General features: G+C 48.1%; 1 protein-coding gene across 4 annotated transcripts in view; it reads left to right on the top strand.

The window, feature by feature from the left end:
• The first annotated feature begins 6316 nt into the window (after positions 1 to 6316).
• Positions 6317 to 19048, top strand: part of LOC100390472 (liver carboxylesterase 1) — a 31065-nt gene continuing 18333 nt past the window's right edge. For 2 of the 4 annotated variants that reach the window (XM_078357800.1, XM_035281689.3), the window contains exons 1-5: positions 6317 to 6458; positions 10411 to 10615; positions 13048 to 13192; positions 15638 to 15771; positions 18029 to 18182. In XM_078357800.1, the coding sequence (XP_078213926.1) occupies positions 6407 to 6458; positions 10411 to 10615; positions 13048 to 13192; positions 15638 to 15771; positions 18029 to 18182 (690 nt within the window). In that variant the 5' untranslated portion in view covers positions 6317 to 6406. Of the gene's footprint in view, positions 6459 to 10407; positions 10616 to 13047; positions 13193 to 15637; positions 15772 to 18028; positions 18183 to 19048 lie in introns of all 4 variants that reach the window. The other 2 variants (XM_035281690.3, XM_035281688.3) reach the window with 1 other exon arrangement.

Below are 19048 nucleotides of genomic sequence, written 5' to 3'. Positions count from 1 at the left end.
AGAAGCTTACATGATTTATGCTTGCTGAGTCCTGTGTAATCCCAAAGCTAAGCTTTCACAAGCATAGGACGTAGGCACCTTTGAAAAGGGGTTTACCTTTGACCCTCCTGATGAGAGTGTAGGAGGCTCCCCTTGAGATTACCCATGTGTCCCTTCAGATGGCTTGGCTGCTTCTGCCAGGCTCCACTTTCTGAAATGCTCTTTCATCGTGTCAGTCCCAGGATTAAAGCCTTTCGGAGTCTCCCCATTATCCAGGGATGAAGCCTCTGCCCTCCATTCACGCTTCCAGTCCAACTGCCCTCCCCAAGAAGCCCCTGTACCAATGCTCGTTTCTTCTCTGCCTCACCAAATTTTGCCCATCTCTCAATAACCAGTACCATTAAGAGATATCACAGTTTTAGGCATTAACATATATAAACATTGATAGTTCTCAGAGCAAGAAAATGCACAGAACGTGCCTCCCTATGGGAGGCCACTCTATTCATCTGGATGTTTATATCATCTGTAGTTTGAATTTACAAGGCTCTTTCCAGATTATAATTCAATCTTAACTTTTCTGAGTCTAAATTTTTACATTACTTTCTGAATCATCTTTTTCCCCATTTTATTCTTAACAGGCTAAAGGAAGCCTTAATAGGGTAGCTCTAATGAGTAGGATCTGGGTTTATAATTAGGCTTTTGTGATTTGAATCAAAGAAATACAAAAACTTACTGTTTGTCAGAGTGTAGTGCACGTATTTTCGGAGTTAGGCCAGATTACTTTAGATGGCGTACAAACTGTAAGGCACGTATATAAAGGTTGTATATTTATATTGCTGTGTATTAGGAAAAAAAAAACCTTACTATCAAGTCCATGGTTTAACGGATGTTACCTGTGGCAAGGATTGCTGGCAGTCTATTAAACTCTGTCCCACCTTCCTTGGTACATAGCCAGATTACATTTTCCAGCCTTGGTGGCAATTAGATTGATCATGTGAATAAGTTGTCACCAATAGACGCTGAGTGGGAGGCAAGAGTGCCCCAGCCAGACCTGGCCCATAAAATGCACCACGGTCACACTTCTGCTCCTTCCTCTTCCAGGTGACAGGGAATTGACACCTATGGCAATTTTAGAAACCATGAGTTAAGGATTGCAAAGCGACCATAGTCTAGACCAGGAGTGAGTAAACTGCAGCCTACGGGCCAAATCTGACCCACCGTCTTTTTAAAAATAAAGTTTTATTGAAGCATAGCCATGCTCATTTGCATAGATATTATTTACAGGCTGCCTTTGCTACCACAGCAGTTGCCACAGACAGCCCATGACTTGCAAAGCCCAAAGTACTACCTATTTGGCCCTTTATAGAGAAAGTTTGCCAACACCCTAAGATCTTTGAGTGACCATATGGAAGACAGCCACCTTGTTGACCTGAACGACACTCTAGTCCTTTACCTAAGTGAAAAATAAGCCACTGAAATTCTGAGGCTGTTTGCTACCCTAGTTTCCCCTAATCTCACTAATAATTCTTGCTTAGCAGTCACAGGGTGATTGCCTGATGAATGTACATGGCCTGATTTCCAGTTGTTTGAGCCACCGACAGTGACTAGTTATGCCCACAGCCTCACCCATCACAATCTGCAAGATCATGAGCCAGAAATGGGTTTCAGAGGCTTCAGCCAGACCAGGACAAAACCTAGGAGTTCTTTCCTCTACGATCCACCGCCAGGCCAGAATTTCCTCCAGATGATCTGACCAGTCAACCAGGACCTGATTGACCCCAGGGAATCTGACCCCCTAGTTATAACACAACACCACAAGCCTGGGAAGGTGTAAACATAATACAATTCCTGCCAAACGAACTGAATGATAACAGGGAGACATTGCCTGAGGCTCAAGAAAATGAATTTGGTGACGACGAACCTTGCCAAAGCCAATTCCTTGTCACCTACCTGGTGGTCACGATGGCGAAGGCTGTCCCTGCTTTCATGTAACTAACTGCCATTCAATGGTTCACTTTTCCCATTGAGAGCTTTTTTTTTCAGTTATACACTTTTGTAAACTAGCAGTGTTTTTACTGGCATTCCTTTATGTACTTTTTTAGTTTTACCATCATTTTAATTTTAAAAAATACAGACGCACATTTCCCATGTATTCCTCTAATTCATGGCAGATTAAACTGGTCTTGCCCTTACGGAAATGGTATAAAGTCTCCTTTTGCAGTGAGCATGTGGAAGTAAAAAGAGTTACTTCATTTAAAGAAAACTGCCCATAGAAGTGCAGATGATCTGCTGATAAGGCATAAACCATGATATTAGTATGGGAATAACTGAGGCTCCAGAAACACTGCATATCCCTAAGCTGCAGAGGAGGATGTCATAGAATCCTGGATTCATAGAGCGCAGAGCCACAGTGAAGGGTGCATGAAAGGGCACCTCCCCCAGAGCCACCCCGTCTTTCCATAAAGAATCCCCAGTGTCACTCAGTGGACTCTCAGACTTCTGTCTCCCAGTTCAGAGTTCTCCATCACAAAATCTATACCCGATCAATCCCATGGTTCACAGACAAAGCTGAGTGAGGGTCCCAGTGGGACGTGGGCTTGCTGCGGCCCAATGCTGGCTCTAATACGTGCTTTCCATACATCTGCTGAGTATACTGATGGAGGTGAAAAGGTTTGGGGGATTCATTTGAAGCCTCCAGATATGCCCACCCTCCCAAGTCCTACCCAACAGCTTAGAAATTAAGGCCAGTTCCCAGGATTTTACTTTTCGCATCATAGAGTTCCACATGGGAAAACAGAGGGCATTCCTCAGGGAAAAACAATAACTCCAACCAACTGCCACAATAACAGACATATTGCTTACAGCTGAAGTGATGCAGGGGAATTGTATTTATTAAGCAAAAATGAGATCTGTTGTGAGGCTTGGTAGGCTCCAGCCTCACCCATCACAATTTGCAAGGTCATGATGAACCAACACGGGCTTTAGAGGCTTTAGCCAGACCCAGGCAAAACCTAGGAGTGGCCAAAAAATTCTCTGTTTGCAGAATTGGCTAGTGTCACAAGCAGCCATGTGATTGAGCAGTGGATCAGGAGAAGAATTAATCCTTACCTCTTTTATTTTGCATACACAGCACCATCAAGTTTTCACAGGCCAAGAGCCAGGGCTGTTACCCAGGTTGCAAAAGCCAACTGGCTAGGGCAAAAGGCAGGATGGTTAACAGGCATGTGGGTATGTGCTGTGCCGAGTGAGTGGGACTAGCCTTGCTTTCTACTTAGAAGGACCACCCAGATGGTCTCTTGTGGATAGAGATAGGAATGCTTTTTATTAGCGTGGTGTTTATCAACCAGGTTTCTGTCCTGGATAAAAGTAAGGGAGGAACCTTAAAGCTCAGGTCAACCTTTGTAGAATCAAATAGCTCTGGAAACTGATTCTCATGCTGTCACAGCATCCTCATTCCCATCACGGAATGCCCCTCACCAGCCTGCACGTAGCTAGAATGAGTGCTAATGAGCATCCCTTTTTGAATTTGGGGTTCCAGAAGCTTCACTTCAACTACATCCTATGGCCTTGGACAAGAACCCATCAGCAGCTCTGGAACTGTCGCATGCTTTATGGCTACTCGTTACCCAAACTTTTCTTGATGCCAATTATGATCTGGCCTGGACGAGGGCAGGCTTGCCAAGTGACTGGGAAAATACAACATGGCTCCCCAACTACCTGGCTCCCCTCCTTCCCTCCCTCCCTGCCTCCCTCCCTCCCTCCCTCCCTCCCTCCCTCCCTTCCTTCCTTCTTTCCTTTCTTCCTTCTTCTTTCTTTCTTCTTCTTCCATCTTTCTTTTTCCTTCTCCATCTCCTCCTCCTCCTACTTCTTCTTTTTCTTCATTTTCTTCCTCTCCTCCTCCTCTTTCTCTTTTTTCCTCCTTCTCCTCCTTCTCCTTCTTTTTTTCTCTTTCTCTTCCTTTTCCTCTTCTTCTTCAGATGGGGTCTTACTAGAACTCCTCTCTCAAGCAATTCTCCCAACTTGGCCACCCAAAGTGCTAGGATTACAGAGGGGGTGGGGGTTGCCACTGTGCCCAGCCTCCCTGGCCATCTCTAACACTTCAGCCCTACCATTCTCAGCCTGGGTCAGTGAACTGACAAGGCAACTTGCCTTAGATAAGGCTACCAACTAGAACATCTCCCTGATGTATTAAAGCAACAGAAATGGCTGCCAGCCACACTATGCGGGAAGTCAGAAGCCTTGAGTTCTGGTCCTGACTTTGCCACTCAGTTACGGTGTGACCTTAGGCAGTCCCTCCCCGTCTCTGGGCCTTAGATTCTGTTGGGAATGAAGAGTGGAATTGGATTGAGCCTATGTATTAGTCTACTCAGGCTGCCAGAACAAAATGTCACAGACTGGGTGGCTTAAACAACAGAAATGAATGTAAGATGGTGAGATAGCATTAATCTCACAGGGTTATTTTGAGAACTGAGATCCTGCATTCAAAACTCTCAGCACAGCGTTTGCCACACCATAAGGTCTCAGTAAATATTTATCCAATGTATGAAGAAATAAAAGTGGAAAATACAATTAAGTAAAAACACTGACAAGATTACAGCCAGGAAATGGTGGTTGTAATTCTAATTAGATGTATAGTCTTCCAGTATTTTCCTATGCAAATAAAGACATATGACACTAGTAAAATGGGACCATATTATACCCATCTAGATTTTCAAAAACATCTCATATTTTATTGAAATATAAGTCACATACCATAAAGTTCACCTTTTAAAACTGTACAATCTGGTGGTTTTTAGTATATTCCCAAAGTTGTGCTAACATCATCACTATTTAATCCCAGAATATTTTTACCACCCCCAAAGTAAACCTCGTGCCTGTTAATAGTCACTCCTCATTCCCGTCTCTTTCCCCTTCCAAAGGCCCTGGCAACCACTTTCTGTCTCCGTGGATTTGACTATTCTGGAAATTTCATACGAAAAGGATCATACGGCATGTGTCCTTTTGTGCCTGGCTTCTTTGCTTTACCGTGACGTTTTCCAGCTTCACCCGTGCTGCAGTATGTTGTTCCTACGGCTGGATGATATGCCTCTGCACGCATAGACGACACTATTCCCACATTCACCAGGTCATGGACATGTGGGTCGTGTCCACGTTCTGGTACACATTGCTCTTTGTGTACAAGTTTTTGTACAAACCTGCTTTCAGTTCTCTTGGGCAGACACCTAAAAGAGGAATTGCTGGGTCATATGGAAACTTTATGTTCAACTTTTTGAGGAACTGCCTACTCGGCACAACAGCTTATAACCTGTCATTTTCTCCCTTCACAACAGACTCTGGCTGTCTTCGGTGTTAATGAATAGATGTGCACATACTATATTTTGAGTGAATACATCATATTTCCTTAGCCAGCTGAACCAGAGTGTGCATAGTGAATTCCCTATTGTTGGACATTTAATGATCCCATGAAAGAGGCTTTAAGTGACTTCCTTGTGTCCCCAGCAGCTTGTAAATGACAGCTTTCCAGGTGTGCCCAGAGTACGCTGTATCCTCCTGATTTGGTGATTTCACATTGCTTTGACCTTGCCTCTGCTGCTCCTCCGCGCCATCTGTCTTGGCTACCAATGGTGACCCCTTGAGAAGCTGAACCATATCTTTAATTGGCCTTTGTATCCATTATATGTGGCCAGGTGCCAGGCATTTTGGTAAATGTTCACAGAATGGATGGGTACATGGATGGATGGATGATTAGAGCCAGGGGCTTTGGAGAGATGGAATTCATTTTTACATTCTGTCTTAAAATCTCTGCTTTGGAAAGCAGTGAGTTCTCTGACACTGGAGGTGTGCGACAGGAGGCCAGATCAGTGGGCAAGATATTGTGAAGGTATTTCAGGACTCAGAAAGGAGAGTGGATGAAATTTAAGATCGCTTCCAAACTTGAGAGTCTAGAACGCTGTAAAACACAAGCCCTGGGAGCTGAAATGTGTTGCTAAGTTACCCAGCTGAGCTGCGGGGCTGTGAGTAGCTCTAGGACTTTCAAGCTTTTTCTTAGGACCTCAGACCGAAGCTTTTCTTTGCCTAAAAGCATCTGCCTCCTAGCACAGCTTTGGGGGCCGTCACAGCGCACAGAGGTTAGAGTCCTGCAAGGGAGAAACCCTTACGTAACAAGCAGTTGGGCGAGTTTGTAGCTCTCTGTAACCTGAGAGCATAGTCCAGCCTGCTTTGATGAAAGAGGGTAAACTGTGGGTGGGCGTGGCGTGGAGGTCCCAATAGAAGCCCAGGGAGATCTGGGGAAAAGGAGGGCGTTTCTGATATCTGACGATGAGGCAATGTGCAGCACAGGGCAGGGCTGGGCTCTGGGGCTGAACAGCACAGTCCCTCTGAGTTGCACGGAGACCTCGCAGGCCCCGGGAGCTGTCGCCCTTCCAGGATGTGGCTCTGTGCTCTTGTCCTGGCCACCCTCGCCGGTTCCACGACTTGGGGTAGGTCCTTCTGAAATAGAAACATGCGGGACACGTTTGGGAATCCTTGTTCTGGGCGGACGTGGGCTTAGATGCATAGGCACAACAGGTCCGGCTCAGCGGGGTGCGCGCCCTCCGGACTTGGACTTGAACTTGGAGCAGCTGAGCCCGGGCAGCCAGGGCCGTGCGGAGACTCAGGGAGGATGGACACCCTGAGACCGCCCTGCACTGCTCGCCCCCACGCAGGACGGCTACCGGCCAACCTCACACCACACACAGGAGGAATTTAGGCAGCTCAGTTTACTGTCCCCTAATGAGTCAGCCATGGCTGGGTCACGGAGAGCGGCTTAGCAGAATACTAAGAGCATCGAGACCCTGAGCCAGAGTGCGTGGGTTTGAGTGCAGGCTGGGCGCTTCCTCGCTGTGTGTCCTTAGGCAAGGGACTTAGGGTTTTTGTGCTTGGGTAGCCCCCTCTCTGAATTAGAGGTGGCAGTGTTACCAACCTCACTGGACTCTTGTGAGGAGGAATGGGTCGTTGTTTCTAAAGCACTGTGGACAGTGCCTGGTGTGGAGAAAGCACAGAAAAAGAAGTGGACAAATAAAGGTCGTTGTTAAAAAAAAGTAGTGTATGGATAGAAAATATGAGCTGTGGTCAGGCCACTATATCAGGACCTCTTGCCATTAAAAAGACAATTTCTTACGAATGTTCCCAAAAGGAGGGGACACCAGTGAGGTGGGGGATGAGGCACAAGGGAAAGCAGCAGAGCAGGGGGAGGGGGCAGGGGCAGATCTGAGGCCAAGGGGCTTTTACTGTGGCTTCCATTAGAAAGAAGAGGCAAGGCAGGGCAGGCAGGCTGAGGACTGGTGAATTGCGATAAGTCAGGGGGCTCTGGGGCACAGGGGCTGTCCCTAGTTGTCTGGTACCTGGCCCTGGCGTGATTAGGGCAGGTGGGTAGTGGCCAGAGCATGGCAACTGGATCACAGAGGTGGTTGGGGTGTGGGCTCTGGGTTGGCGGGACCCTGGGAGGGACAGTTCATCCAAGGTCAGCAAGGCCTCGGATGTCAGAGCATCAGAATACAGAAAGCAAAACGCATGGTACATTCAGGGGTGCAGGGAGGGGCCTCTTAATACCCCCAGGGCCATTTTATAGACGGAGAAACTGAAACTCACACAGGGAAATGTACTTGCCTAAGGTCAACTGGGAAATCCTGCCTGGGTCTGTCTCTGGGTCGTAATCCTGACAGCCCAGGCCCCGTCTGCACCCTGTCCTCCTTCTGGCAGCCTGACACTGGGAGAGCCCTGAACTGTGTGTAATGGCAGAGGAAGAGAGGAACCCTATTTGGAGCTGAATATTCCTTTACCTCTGGTTACTCCTGGCCATGCCATCCATTTCCTTCCTTAGGAAGTTCATACCGGCTGCTTCCACTTCCCCGATTTCCTCCTCTGTAAAATGGGAATATTGATGCCTACCCAGCAAGGCTTTTTTAAAGATGCATTTAAACAAACTGGAATGCATGCCTGGCACGGAGTAGGCGCCCGCAGGTTCATGTTTCATATCGCATCAGCAGCAACTGCTCTTGTTCCCATTCTTGTTTCTGCCTCCCCTCATTCACCCACTTTTTCACCCTTGGCAATCTGGCTGCCATCTATACAATGTTGTTGAAGGGAATCCTGAGCTGAGAAAGGCCAGCCCAGTGGTTTCCACTCAGCCTTGTCCCTTCTCCACCTCTCTGAAGCCCTCAGCACTTGTAGCTGGCACCTCGCCCTTTTCCTCCCTGGGCTTCCAGGACACCAGGAGGTTCTGTTGTTCCCACTCTGATGGATCTTCTTTCTTGGCTGTAGTGGTCCCTGTGTTTGATCATTGGTTTTTTTTTCCTTACCTCTCTCTCACACTGGCATCTTTGATGAAGCCATACGCATCCATGGTGTGTGCCATCACCGTCTAGGAGAAGATCCTTCCTTGCTTCTTCTCCAGGCTTCCTTCCAGTCTTCCAGTGTGCTCGTCCTGTGGCACTATCTTGCCAGGATATCTCACTGACATCTCCACTGAGCCGGTCTAAACCGGGACCCAGCATCACAAGTCAGCTCTTTGGTCTTCTTTCCCTTCCTTGCCCTCTGCATCTGGTCAGGGACCGAGTCTTTTTTTTTTTGGACGGAATCTAGCTTTGTCACCCAGGCTGGAGTGCAGTGGTGCGATCTTGGCTCACTGCAACTGCCGCCTCCCAGGTTCAAGCGATTCTCCTGCCTCAGCCTCCCAAGGAGCCAGGATTACAGGCACACTCTACTACGCAGGCTAATGTTTGTATTTTTAGTAGAGGGGTTTCACCATGTTGGCCAAGCTTGTCTTGAACTCCTGACTTCAAGTGATCTGCCTGCCTTGGCCTCCCAAAGTGCTGGGATTACAGGGGTGAGCAACTGTGTCTAGTCTCCAAGTCTTTCAAAATACCTTTAGACATCATCATATTTTTTCATATATCTTTTCTTTTTTTATTTAAAAGTTTAAAGTAATTAACATGTGGTGGGGAGGATTTCAGATGAAGACCAGAAATTCCATACAGTGCAGATCACGTGGAAATCATCAAGGTAACAGGTCACCTCTAATGCCACCACCCAATGCTATGTCAATAAATATGCTTCATCTCACAGTTATTTGTAATTAGTAACAACAATAAAAGAAAACAAGCTAAATACTGGCATTATGCGGTTGGCTGTTAATAAGATGAGACATGGATGCTGTTGTGTAACTGGGCTTTGCATAAGGAGTTTCCCCTGTGATTGAACATTCCCTGTAGTACCAAATCTGAATTGTTCTGTCCTATTCTAGCCTCACACTTTGAGGAGGTGTTGACGTCTTGTCTGCATCCAAAACAGAGCAGCTGGGAGGACAAGAGGCTGGGAATTATTTCCTAGGAGGCAAGCTTAGAAAAATTGAGATCACTGGAGCCAGATAGGACCAGAGGGGTGGGTGGCACGATCAAGTGTCTGAAAGGCCACAGGCCACAGATGAGATCAGGCCACCACAGTCCCATGGCAGGTAGAACCAGGACTGATGCAGAGGCTGTGGGAAATGAATTTCAGCTCAATGAGGAAGCACTGTCTGCGCTGCAAGAATGGATCAGACCTGCCCAGGGCCACCAGAAGAATCTTCCTTGAGCTGATCATGGCCTTTATCTGGAATGGTTCCTGCTGTTTATTTGTCCACTAAATAAAACTCAAGTGCTTAAACTGGTATTCTAGGCCCTCCCTGATGTGTGTTCTCTCATTCCAGGAATATTTTCCACTCCCCTCAGACTCCACCTGTTGCACTTGGGCCATGCCCCCTCCCCCAGGCAAGCTCTGCATTCTGCTGCCTCTGAGCCTCAGCACATTCCCTTCCTTCTCTCTGCTCTGTACCACTCCCTGCTCCTCATCTTCCCTTATTCAATCCTCCCCTACTGCAAGTTCCAGCTTCTCCATGATACCCACAGTCAGAAGGCCTTGCCCTCTCTTCTAGTTCCTGGACTGCCTTACGGATACCTCTTCCAGGACACGGCCACTTCCTTCCGGCTGCAGGGTCAGGTGTATACGTGACCCTTCCCTACCAGAGTCAGTGCTTCTGAGAGTACAGGGCAACTCTTGTTCATCCTCTCAGCCAGCTCGCGGCTCAGTGCCAGGATTCTAATGGATAAATGTTTCCAGAAGCTTCTAAGGTGAAAGCTAAATGTCTTATTCTTTCCTAGTAGCTCTCCTTCTTGCGTTGATTTTTGGCTGAATGTTTTCATGCCTCCAATTCTAATTTGCTCTTTAAACCAGCTCAATGAGTTAGGAAGGACAGTGATCCTCATCCCTATTTTACATCAGGAGAAACTGAGGCCTAGAGGGTTTAGGTGACTTATTCAAGGTCACACACCTACAAAGTGGCAGACCCCACCTGGAACCCTGGTCCAGCATTTCGCCTCTGATGCATTCTGATTTCTTCTCCATGTCCAGCAGGGCACCCATCTTCGCCGCCTGTGGTGGACACCGTGCATGGTAAAGTCCTGGGGAAGTTCATCAGCTTACGAGGATTTGCACAGCCTGTGGCCGTTTTCCTGGGAATCCCTTTTGCCAAGCCCCCTCTTGGACCCCTGAGGTTTTCTCCACCACAACCTCCAGAGCCGTGGAGCTTCGTGAAGAATGCCACCTCTTACCCTCCTATGTAAGCTGGGGGTGGATTTGGCATGTTTCAGTGGAATATTCGCCTCAATGTGATAAGGAAGGAGTCAAGGCAGTCCCCTGATGGGCTGATACATTCCTCTGGAATCCTTAAGATCATTGTAGATCCTTAAGAACATTCCAGAATTCTCACAGCTTTCTAGAGTCCATTATTTAACACATGTTTATTGAGCACCTACTGTGTGCTGGGCATGTTCTGGATTCTTGGGGTCTATTAGGGAACAAAGCAAAGATCCCTAGGTTCATGGAGCCTGCATTCTAGCAGAGGGAGACAGGTAAGAAACAACATGCAAATTATTCCATGGATGATGTGATATGTTAGAACAGGATAAGTGCCTTGGAAACAAGGAAGCAGCTGAGCAGGTGAGGGAGATCAGAAGTAAGGATCCCATGAATTCCCCTGTCTTGAACTTTGGCATAGCTGGGGAGAGGGATGAGCCAGGAGGTGTGTGAGTGCAAAGTATACTGAGGTGTCCACTCAGCAAGTGCTCAGCTCTTGGGTGTGCCTGGCTCCCTATTCATGAGGAGAACAATGGCAGGTGTGTGCAGTCACCCTGGTCAAGCTGGGAAGAAAAGCCCAAAGGTTCTGATTGCCCTCACTACCCCTCCACAGTGTACCAAGGACCCCTACAGGCATCAAACCAGACCTCATTCATCTCTGCAGCCAGGTACCTGGGGGGTTTCCAGCAGCCCACCTCTGGCTTTGTCTTTTCTTTGCTTTTTTTTTTTTTTTAAATAATATTTACTATTTTTATTTTTTGACTGCAAATGTAATATGTACTTATTACAGAAACTTTAGGAAATGCAGAGAAGGAAAAGTAAGAAAATTGAAATCACGTACAGTATCTCACCACCCAAAAAAAAACCAGCTAGCAATATTTTAGATTGCAAAGTATTATCATTTAATTTTTTTGTTTTCCAGTTCTTTTTTTAACCTATTTCTATTCTTTCTTCCTTTAAAACGGAATGCTATATTCAGATAATTTGGCTCCCTGCCTTGCTCATTTATAAGTATATCATGAGCATCATTCCATGCCATTATAGCACAGCCTGATATTAAAATGTAATGCACAGCATTACATTTGGTACTGAAGCATAATTAATTTTCCCAAGCTTCTATCTGGGGTCATTGTTACATATCATGTTTTTAATAATATAACATCAGGAATGTGAAACCTTTATGCACGTTTATGAATATTTTAAGGTAAGTTCCCAGAAATGACAGTTCTGAATCCAAGAATCTTTTGTTAAATTTCCCTCACAAAATATTCCAACTACACTCCCCCCATTAATGGATGAAAACCTCCCTTCAGCAGACTGTCGGCAATGCTTGGAGTAATTTAAAAATGATTTTGGCTAGTGGATAGGCAAAATAATAATAACCGCAATATTATTTTCCACTTTAGTGTGCATTAACCTTAATACCAGTGAGGTTGAGTTCTTTCTCCCTTTCTTCACATTAGAATGTCTTTTTTATTAATAATTATTATGCCCCTTGCTCTTGGTGCTATGTGGGGAAATTTCCCAGGATGAGAATCAAGAAGTCATCTTTACTGACCCCGATTCTGTCACTTGAGAGCTGTGTCATCCTGGAGCCTGAGTCCCTCAGTTTCCTCATTTACATAGTGGGGGCAGTGATGCCTGCCTCCTGCTACATTGAGATCTGGACCTGTTGCTTATAATATACTTGTGTATAAGCACCACATGGCATGGATCTTCCTGGCTATGTGATGTTGGTCAGATTCTCTAGCCTCTCTGGGCTTGTTTTGTCATCTGTAACATGGAGATAATAGAACCTATGTAATGGGACTGATCTGAAGCTTAGATGAGTGAATATGTAAAGGGTACTTAAAACAGTGCCTGGTGCACTGGGAGGACTCACTAGATTATTATGTTCATCTATGTTGAATCTTTGAGCTCTTTCGGCACTTGCCTGGGATGGGTTGATGGTCAAATCTTGGCATGTCAGGGCTGCAAGACCCATGTAGAAATCACTCCCCTCACTTAGACCTGGCAGATTGGGACCCAGAATGTGAAAGGAATTCACTCAAAGTCACCTCGTAAATGCATAGCAGAGAGAGGACTAGAGCACAGTCTTCCTGATGTTGTCCCACAAAGATTTCACCCCTGAGCTATTGCGGGAAATGTCACCTCCCAGGGAGGATTAGTATATTTGTTGTCTCCTTTCCTTGATGCTGGGAGTCCCAAAGGCTCCAGGAAGGGAAGAGGTGTGAAGCTCTTCACACTCTGCTTGGTCTCAGGAGACCTTAGTGAGTCCTAGCGCCCCCACCTTAAACCCCTGATAACCTCCTACCCATTCCAGTGTCTTCCACCTCCAGTCCAAGGCCCTGCCCCAGAAGACATCTGGGCTTAGATGTGGCTGAAGTTTCAGGGGTTTTCTTTCTCCCTCCCCAGGTGCTCCCAAGATGCCGTGGCGGGGCAGGTGCTCTTCGAGCTCTTTACCAACCATAAGGAGAACATACCTCTCAAGTTTTCTGAAGACTGTCTTTACCTCAATATTTACACTCCTGCTGACTTGGCCAAGAAAAGCAGGCTGCCGGTAAGCCATGGGATACCCTGATTGAGGTGTGTCAGTTCCAGTTCCCCGGATCTTCTGGGCAACACCATAAGGGGGTGAAGGCAGCTTGGGGAGGGGGCTGCAAAGGCCAGGATTGTTTTAGGGACCACAGGGCCTCTACAAGAAGCAGGTTTTTTTCCACACTTCAGTTTCCCCTTGTGACACAGGGCCTCTGGGGGAGTTTGCTGTGCATCTTTAATGTACATCTTAGTTGTTCCAAGTTCCCTCATTCTAATAGAAGGATGAGAATGATTACTTTTAGTTACTAGATTAAAAATCTTGCCCAGAGTGGGCAAGACATGATTTCCAATAGTGCTAGAGGTGAAAGAGACTTAGAGAAAAGGCAACACTCCATCTCTTCCTTTTCCGATAGAGAAACTGAGGCCCAGAGAGAGGTGACCCAGTAGGGTAATTTTCGCTCAAATCTTCTGATCTTCAAACCAGTGCTTTTGACATGGAGTAGGGCATTGAGCTTGCATGTGGCCTTTCTCCAGCACCACCACATCCATCTGCGGTAACTTCACTGCCTGGGTATGGATGTTGGGGGCGGAGCCTGGGAAATCCCAGGAGCACTTCCTTTTGCCTTTGGCCAAATAACTGGGATTTTGTTGTACCTAATTTCTTCCCTAATTGTCTTGGCAAAGGCTGATGATCCAGTGAGTCAGCATTTCCCAAATAAATGAAGGACAGGAGATGGGGGAGGCTGCCAGCTGCAGGTTGGAGCATGGGAAGGGTGTGCTGGCAAAGGAGGCCAGCCCAGGGTAGAAGAAGAAAGAGTGTCGTATCCAGCCAGTCTCCCCTGGGCACCGTGGCATGGTGCCCAGGAGTGAGAGAGCAGGTCTGCAAACTTGGGACTAGAAGTTCTTCCTACATGTGCTTGGTAAGACAGAGGAAGTGGGAGAGTTTTACTCATTCACTCGTTCATTCATTCATTCTTCTATTGTGTTCTCAGTGCCCCATATACACAGTTACACCCGGGGCTTCAGGGGAAAGAGGAACATCAACCCACTCCACACAGCCCCTGCCTTCAAGGATCTTGCCGTCTGGGCTGTAGAGACATATGCTCCCTTTAGCAGGTTATTGCAGGCCAGCCCTCGGGTCAGCCTTCACAAAAGATGAATGCTCGCTCAGTCCCTCCCGGGAGGCAGGCAGGCATTAGAGGTGTGGGAGAAACAGGGCTCTGGGAACCTGGAGGCAGGAAAACCTCCAGGAACGGCCATAGGTTCTAGAACTACATGGTCTGGGTTTAAATCCTGGTTTTGCCTTTGACTAGCTGAGAGTCTTGGGCGTTTCTTAACTTGTCTAAGGCTCTGTTTCCTCCAGATGGAATTCATCGCATGTGATCAGTCAAGGGTGACTACTAAGCTTGATCTCAGTCCCTGGCTCAGCAGGTAGAGGCAGGCTCGTACTCCTGTAACTAACAGTGGACTCGCTACACTGTGGCCGGTTCCTGCAGTGTGTTGTGCAGCTCAACATGTGGACGCTGGAGCCAGATTGCCTGGGTTCAAGTCCTGCTTCTACCAGTTTTGAGTTGTAGGACCTTGGGTAGGTTAAGTGCTTCCATTTTCCCACCTGGAAAATAGGACAGTATTGGTACTTACCCAGTGGATAGTTTATTTTACCATGCTTAGAACAACACTTGGTACATAGTTTATGTTATGAGTTCTTTTATGGTTTATTGATAATATCATTACAATATTATTATTTTAACCACTCTCACTTCTTCCCTGCTATGTGGACTTTTAAAATGTGAGAACCATGCATTAGGAATTGTATCCACTCTCATCCCCAGGTATTAGCACAGTCCCTGGTACATAGTAAGTTCTCAGATAGCATTAGTCCATTGATTGAAGGCATCCTGGAGGGGTGGCACCCCTCCACTGATTGAAGGCACCCTGGGATCTGCAGGGTGGATAGGATTTGGGGATGCAGAGGCATAAAGGAGGCATTTGAGGAAGAGACACCATCACAGGCGTGTGTGCTTCTCAAGACAATCACCAATGCACAGAGAAGTTTAATTCACCACGAGAGAGTTAACTGAGATGAAGCTGAGATACAAGGGCTGTCCCGTGGGTACGCTGAGCTGCATGCCCAGTCCAGGCTTGAGGGTGATAGAAGTGAGGGGGAGACCAACACATCCTTAGCCTTTGCTATGCCCGTGATGATGAAGAGCCTGGGGAGGAGCACTGGAGGCTGGATAGTAAGAAGGGGCAGCCAGGGTGTGTGCAGTCGGGTGGTGGCTTGGGCCCCAGTTGGGAGAATTATAGAGGAGAGAGACTGCCTTTTGCAACCTTGCTGGGCACTGGTGAACTTTGGGTAACATCCTCCTTCAGTTGTGACCTACAGGTAGGTCACCAAACAAGACACCCTCTAAGTGCTCCCTGGCTCTGCACTCTGTAACTGGTCTGTTACTTCCCGCCTGCCCAGGTGATGGTGTGGATCCACGGAGGGGGGCTGTTGCTGGGCGGGGCATCAACCTATGATGGGCTGGCCCTCGCTGCCCATGAAAACGTGGTGGTGGTGACGATTCAGTACCGTCTTGGCATCTGGGGATTCTTCAGGTAAGAAATTGGACTCTCCTCACTGCACTTTGTCCCCCAGCACCAGGGTACTAGGACTCAGCTCAGGTCATGTCAGCTCTCAGGGGAACTTAGCTGGGTTCCACAGTAAGCCATCCAACCCCCTTCATAATTGGACACTACTTACCCTCTCATTCCATAGCCACACTCATCCACTTGCCTCTGAGCTTTTGCATGTGCTGTTCCCTCTGCCTGGAATGCCTACTCTACCTGATGAACTCCTCTTCATCCTGCAAGATCCAGCCCCCAGTTACTTTCTCTGAAAGACTCATCTCTTCTTCACCTATGTTGCTTTCACACATTGCATTTCTCTGTCATGGCACTTAGCAGGCGGCACAGCCACTGAAGGGTGACACGTGACTTCTCATGGGAAAGGAGGCAGAGTCACAGAGGGAGCTCAGTGCATGTGTGGGTGAAGAAATGGGGGCTGCAGATGGTGGGGTGTGGGAGCATCTGTCCCTTCCTGGAGGAGTGTTGGGGTCCACTCACCCACTTCATGCTTGAAATCTGGCAAGTGCTGGAAGCAAGGATGGAGTCTTCCCCATCAGATTTCCACGGGGACAGGTGCAATTACTCCTGCAGGATGGAATTACCATGAACCTTTTCTAAGTGTGTCCACCCCAGAACCCCAAACCTGAGCGAGTGATGGGAGGGTTATGGGAGGGATTCCACTCACTGATGGGAAGACCTAGGGAGATGAAGGATGGCTTCTGGCCTACCCATCAGTAGGGCGCCCCAGGCCAGTCTTCGCCATATCACCTTCATGGGACTCCACATCCCCTTCGGCCACAGCCTGTATCTCTGCTCCCCGTTACAATAAAGCTGCCTCATGATCTCTCTCCACTTCCTCTCCTCTGTGTGTCACCTCCACCCATGCCCGTCACGTTTGTTCCTGACCACACCACTCAACTGCTCATTGTGGTCACCAGTGACCGCCACTGCTCTCCACCCAACCACACAGGCCCTCCCAGCAGCAGCCGATGGCCACTGAGCCTCTGTGAAATGCTTCCTTCCCAGCCCTTTCCTGGTGCCTCCACCTCCCTGTCCACAGGCCTCTCTTGTCTCCCTCTCCCTCTCTACTAACTCCCAGTGATCCCAGGGAACAGCCCAGAGCCCCCGTTTCCAGCCCACCTCTCCTTTGAAGCCCACAGGCATCACTCACTGTCTTTTTAAAGGGTGCTCCACTCTTCCCAGGGACCAGCTGAATCCTTGACTCCCTTCCCAGCAGAGACCCCCTCCTCCTCCCATGGCGCCTTCACTCAGCTGCTGCTGCCCCATCCTCTCAGGGGTTCCAGAGAAGGTCTCTTGGGAAGCCTGGACTCTCTTTTCTCACAAACCTCGTGGCTCCACCTTCAGAATCCACTCAGAATCTACAACTTTGCACCTCCTCCCGGGCTCCTACCCCAGAAGTCTTCTGTCTCTTGCCTGGATTATAAGCCTAACACTCAGTTTCAGATCCCTGCTACTTTTATGCTGGGGCTGAGCTGCACAGTAGTCAGAGTGATCACTTAACATGTGCATTGAATCACGTGATGCCTCTGCTCAAAGCCCTGCGGGGGCTTCCCATGTCCCCTATGATGACAGCCGAAGTCCTTGCCGGGGCCCCAGCGCCCTGTCTAGCTGCACCTCTGCACTCACACTTTCTTCCCCTGAGCCCCAGTGCCCGTGCGCTTACTTTTTCTTTTGCCTGGAATTCCTTTCTTTGGTTATTTGCAAGGCTCACGTGCTCCTTGTGCTTGTTTGATGAAGGTCTTTGGCTCCAAGTCCTCAAATGCCGCTGCCTCCAAAAGGCCTTCCCTGGTTGCGATCTGAAATGGCACCGCCTGTCCCACCCCTGTTTTTCCTTTACCCCATTGTGTTTTCCTCAATGCACTTTCACTACCTGACCTCATTATATTCTCTCTATGTATCTGTTTATCTGCTTATGATTTGTAGTGTGAGCTCAGTGTTGTGATTTGTAGGGTGAGCTCAGGTTTTGTCTGTTTTGCTCTCATATGTGCTCCAGCTTATAGGACAGTGCCAGGCATATAGTAGATGATCAGTAAATAGTTGTCAGTTGAATGTATGTGGAATCATACACCACAGCAGTGCTGTAGGAATGCAAGGCAGGGTCTCAGAGATGCTGAAGCCCAGTCTTATGTGAAAGGCTCAGTGAGAGCCCCCCAGCCCCATCTGTGGTCCTGAAGGTCCTGCCATGACATCTCTGCTCCCCACCCTCAACCTGTTTTCTTTCTCACAGCACAGGGGATGAACACAGCAGGGGGAACTGGGGTCACCTGGACCAGCTGGCCGCCCTGCACTGGGTCCAGGACAACATTGCCAGCTTCGGTGGGAACCCAGGCTCTGTGACTATCTTTGGAGAGTCAGCGGGAGCAGAAAGTGTCTCTGTTCTTGTAAGTGATCCTGGCACCAGCCCCAACCCCACGTTTGATGTGATGCTGATGGAACCTCTTGGAGACCTGTCAATCTGGCTATGGATACCTCTGCTTATAATACCTGGGCTCAGGACTGACCCTATCCACTGATTAACATCAGAGGATGGAGAGCTGAAGACCAAGCTCTCCTTGGCCCCCAGGAAGCTCAGAGCTCAGTTTAGTCTCCTGGGGCCATAAGAATCTCCAGTTGCAGCCTGCAATGGTGGCATTGTCCTCTTCTAGCTTGGTTGAGTTCTATCTCTCTCTTTCCACTCATTTTATCATTCTTTTCTCTGCATAAGCAGGAGTAGTCATAAATTATGAGTAGGGCAGGCACAGGCAGTGGTGGACAGAGGTCATTGTTTGGGTCAAGCCAGAACTACGTGTGGAGGGGACATGGACACTGTGAATAGTCTGGGGCTTTCCCTTGGGTGGTCTGATGACTGGTCCATGCCCAAGAAGAGGGCAACAGTCTCTGTGACTGAGGGTCCCAGTGGGTGAGAGGAAGGAGGGATGGAGCTGGGGATGGGGGACACAGACACAACCTGGGGCTGTGAGAGGTCCTGCTGGGGTGGGGGACTGGGTGCAGGAGACACCAGGGGAGCTGGGATGAAAAACCAGATGAGAAGGTGCCAGGAGCTGTAGGAAGCCCTGCAGCTGCCTTGAGGTGGGCAGAGGGTCAGTCCCACTATGGTATTCTTCACTCCTGTATTGGTTTTGCAGTTGACTACTCAAGGGAAAACATTTTTATACTTTTGAAAGTATGGAAAAAGGAAAAACACAGATAAGCCCAAGAAAAATAAAAGCCATTCACCATCCCACAACCCAAGGGTAGTCACTATGCT

Source organism: Callithrix jacchus, chromosome 20 (genome assembly GCF_049354715.1).
Source record: "Callithrix jacchus isolate 240 chromosome 20, calJac240_pri, whole genome shotgun sequence".
Classification (NCBI taxonomy): domain Eukaryota; kingdom Metazoa; phylum Chordata; class Mammalia; order Primates; family Cebidae; genus Callithrix; species Callithrix jacchus.
The sequence above is the reverse complement of the archived record's forward strand: the minus strand, read 5'-3'. Positions and strand labels throughout refer to the sequence as shown.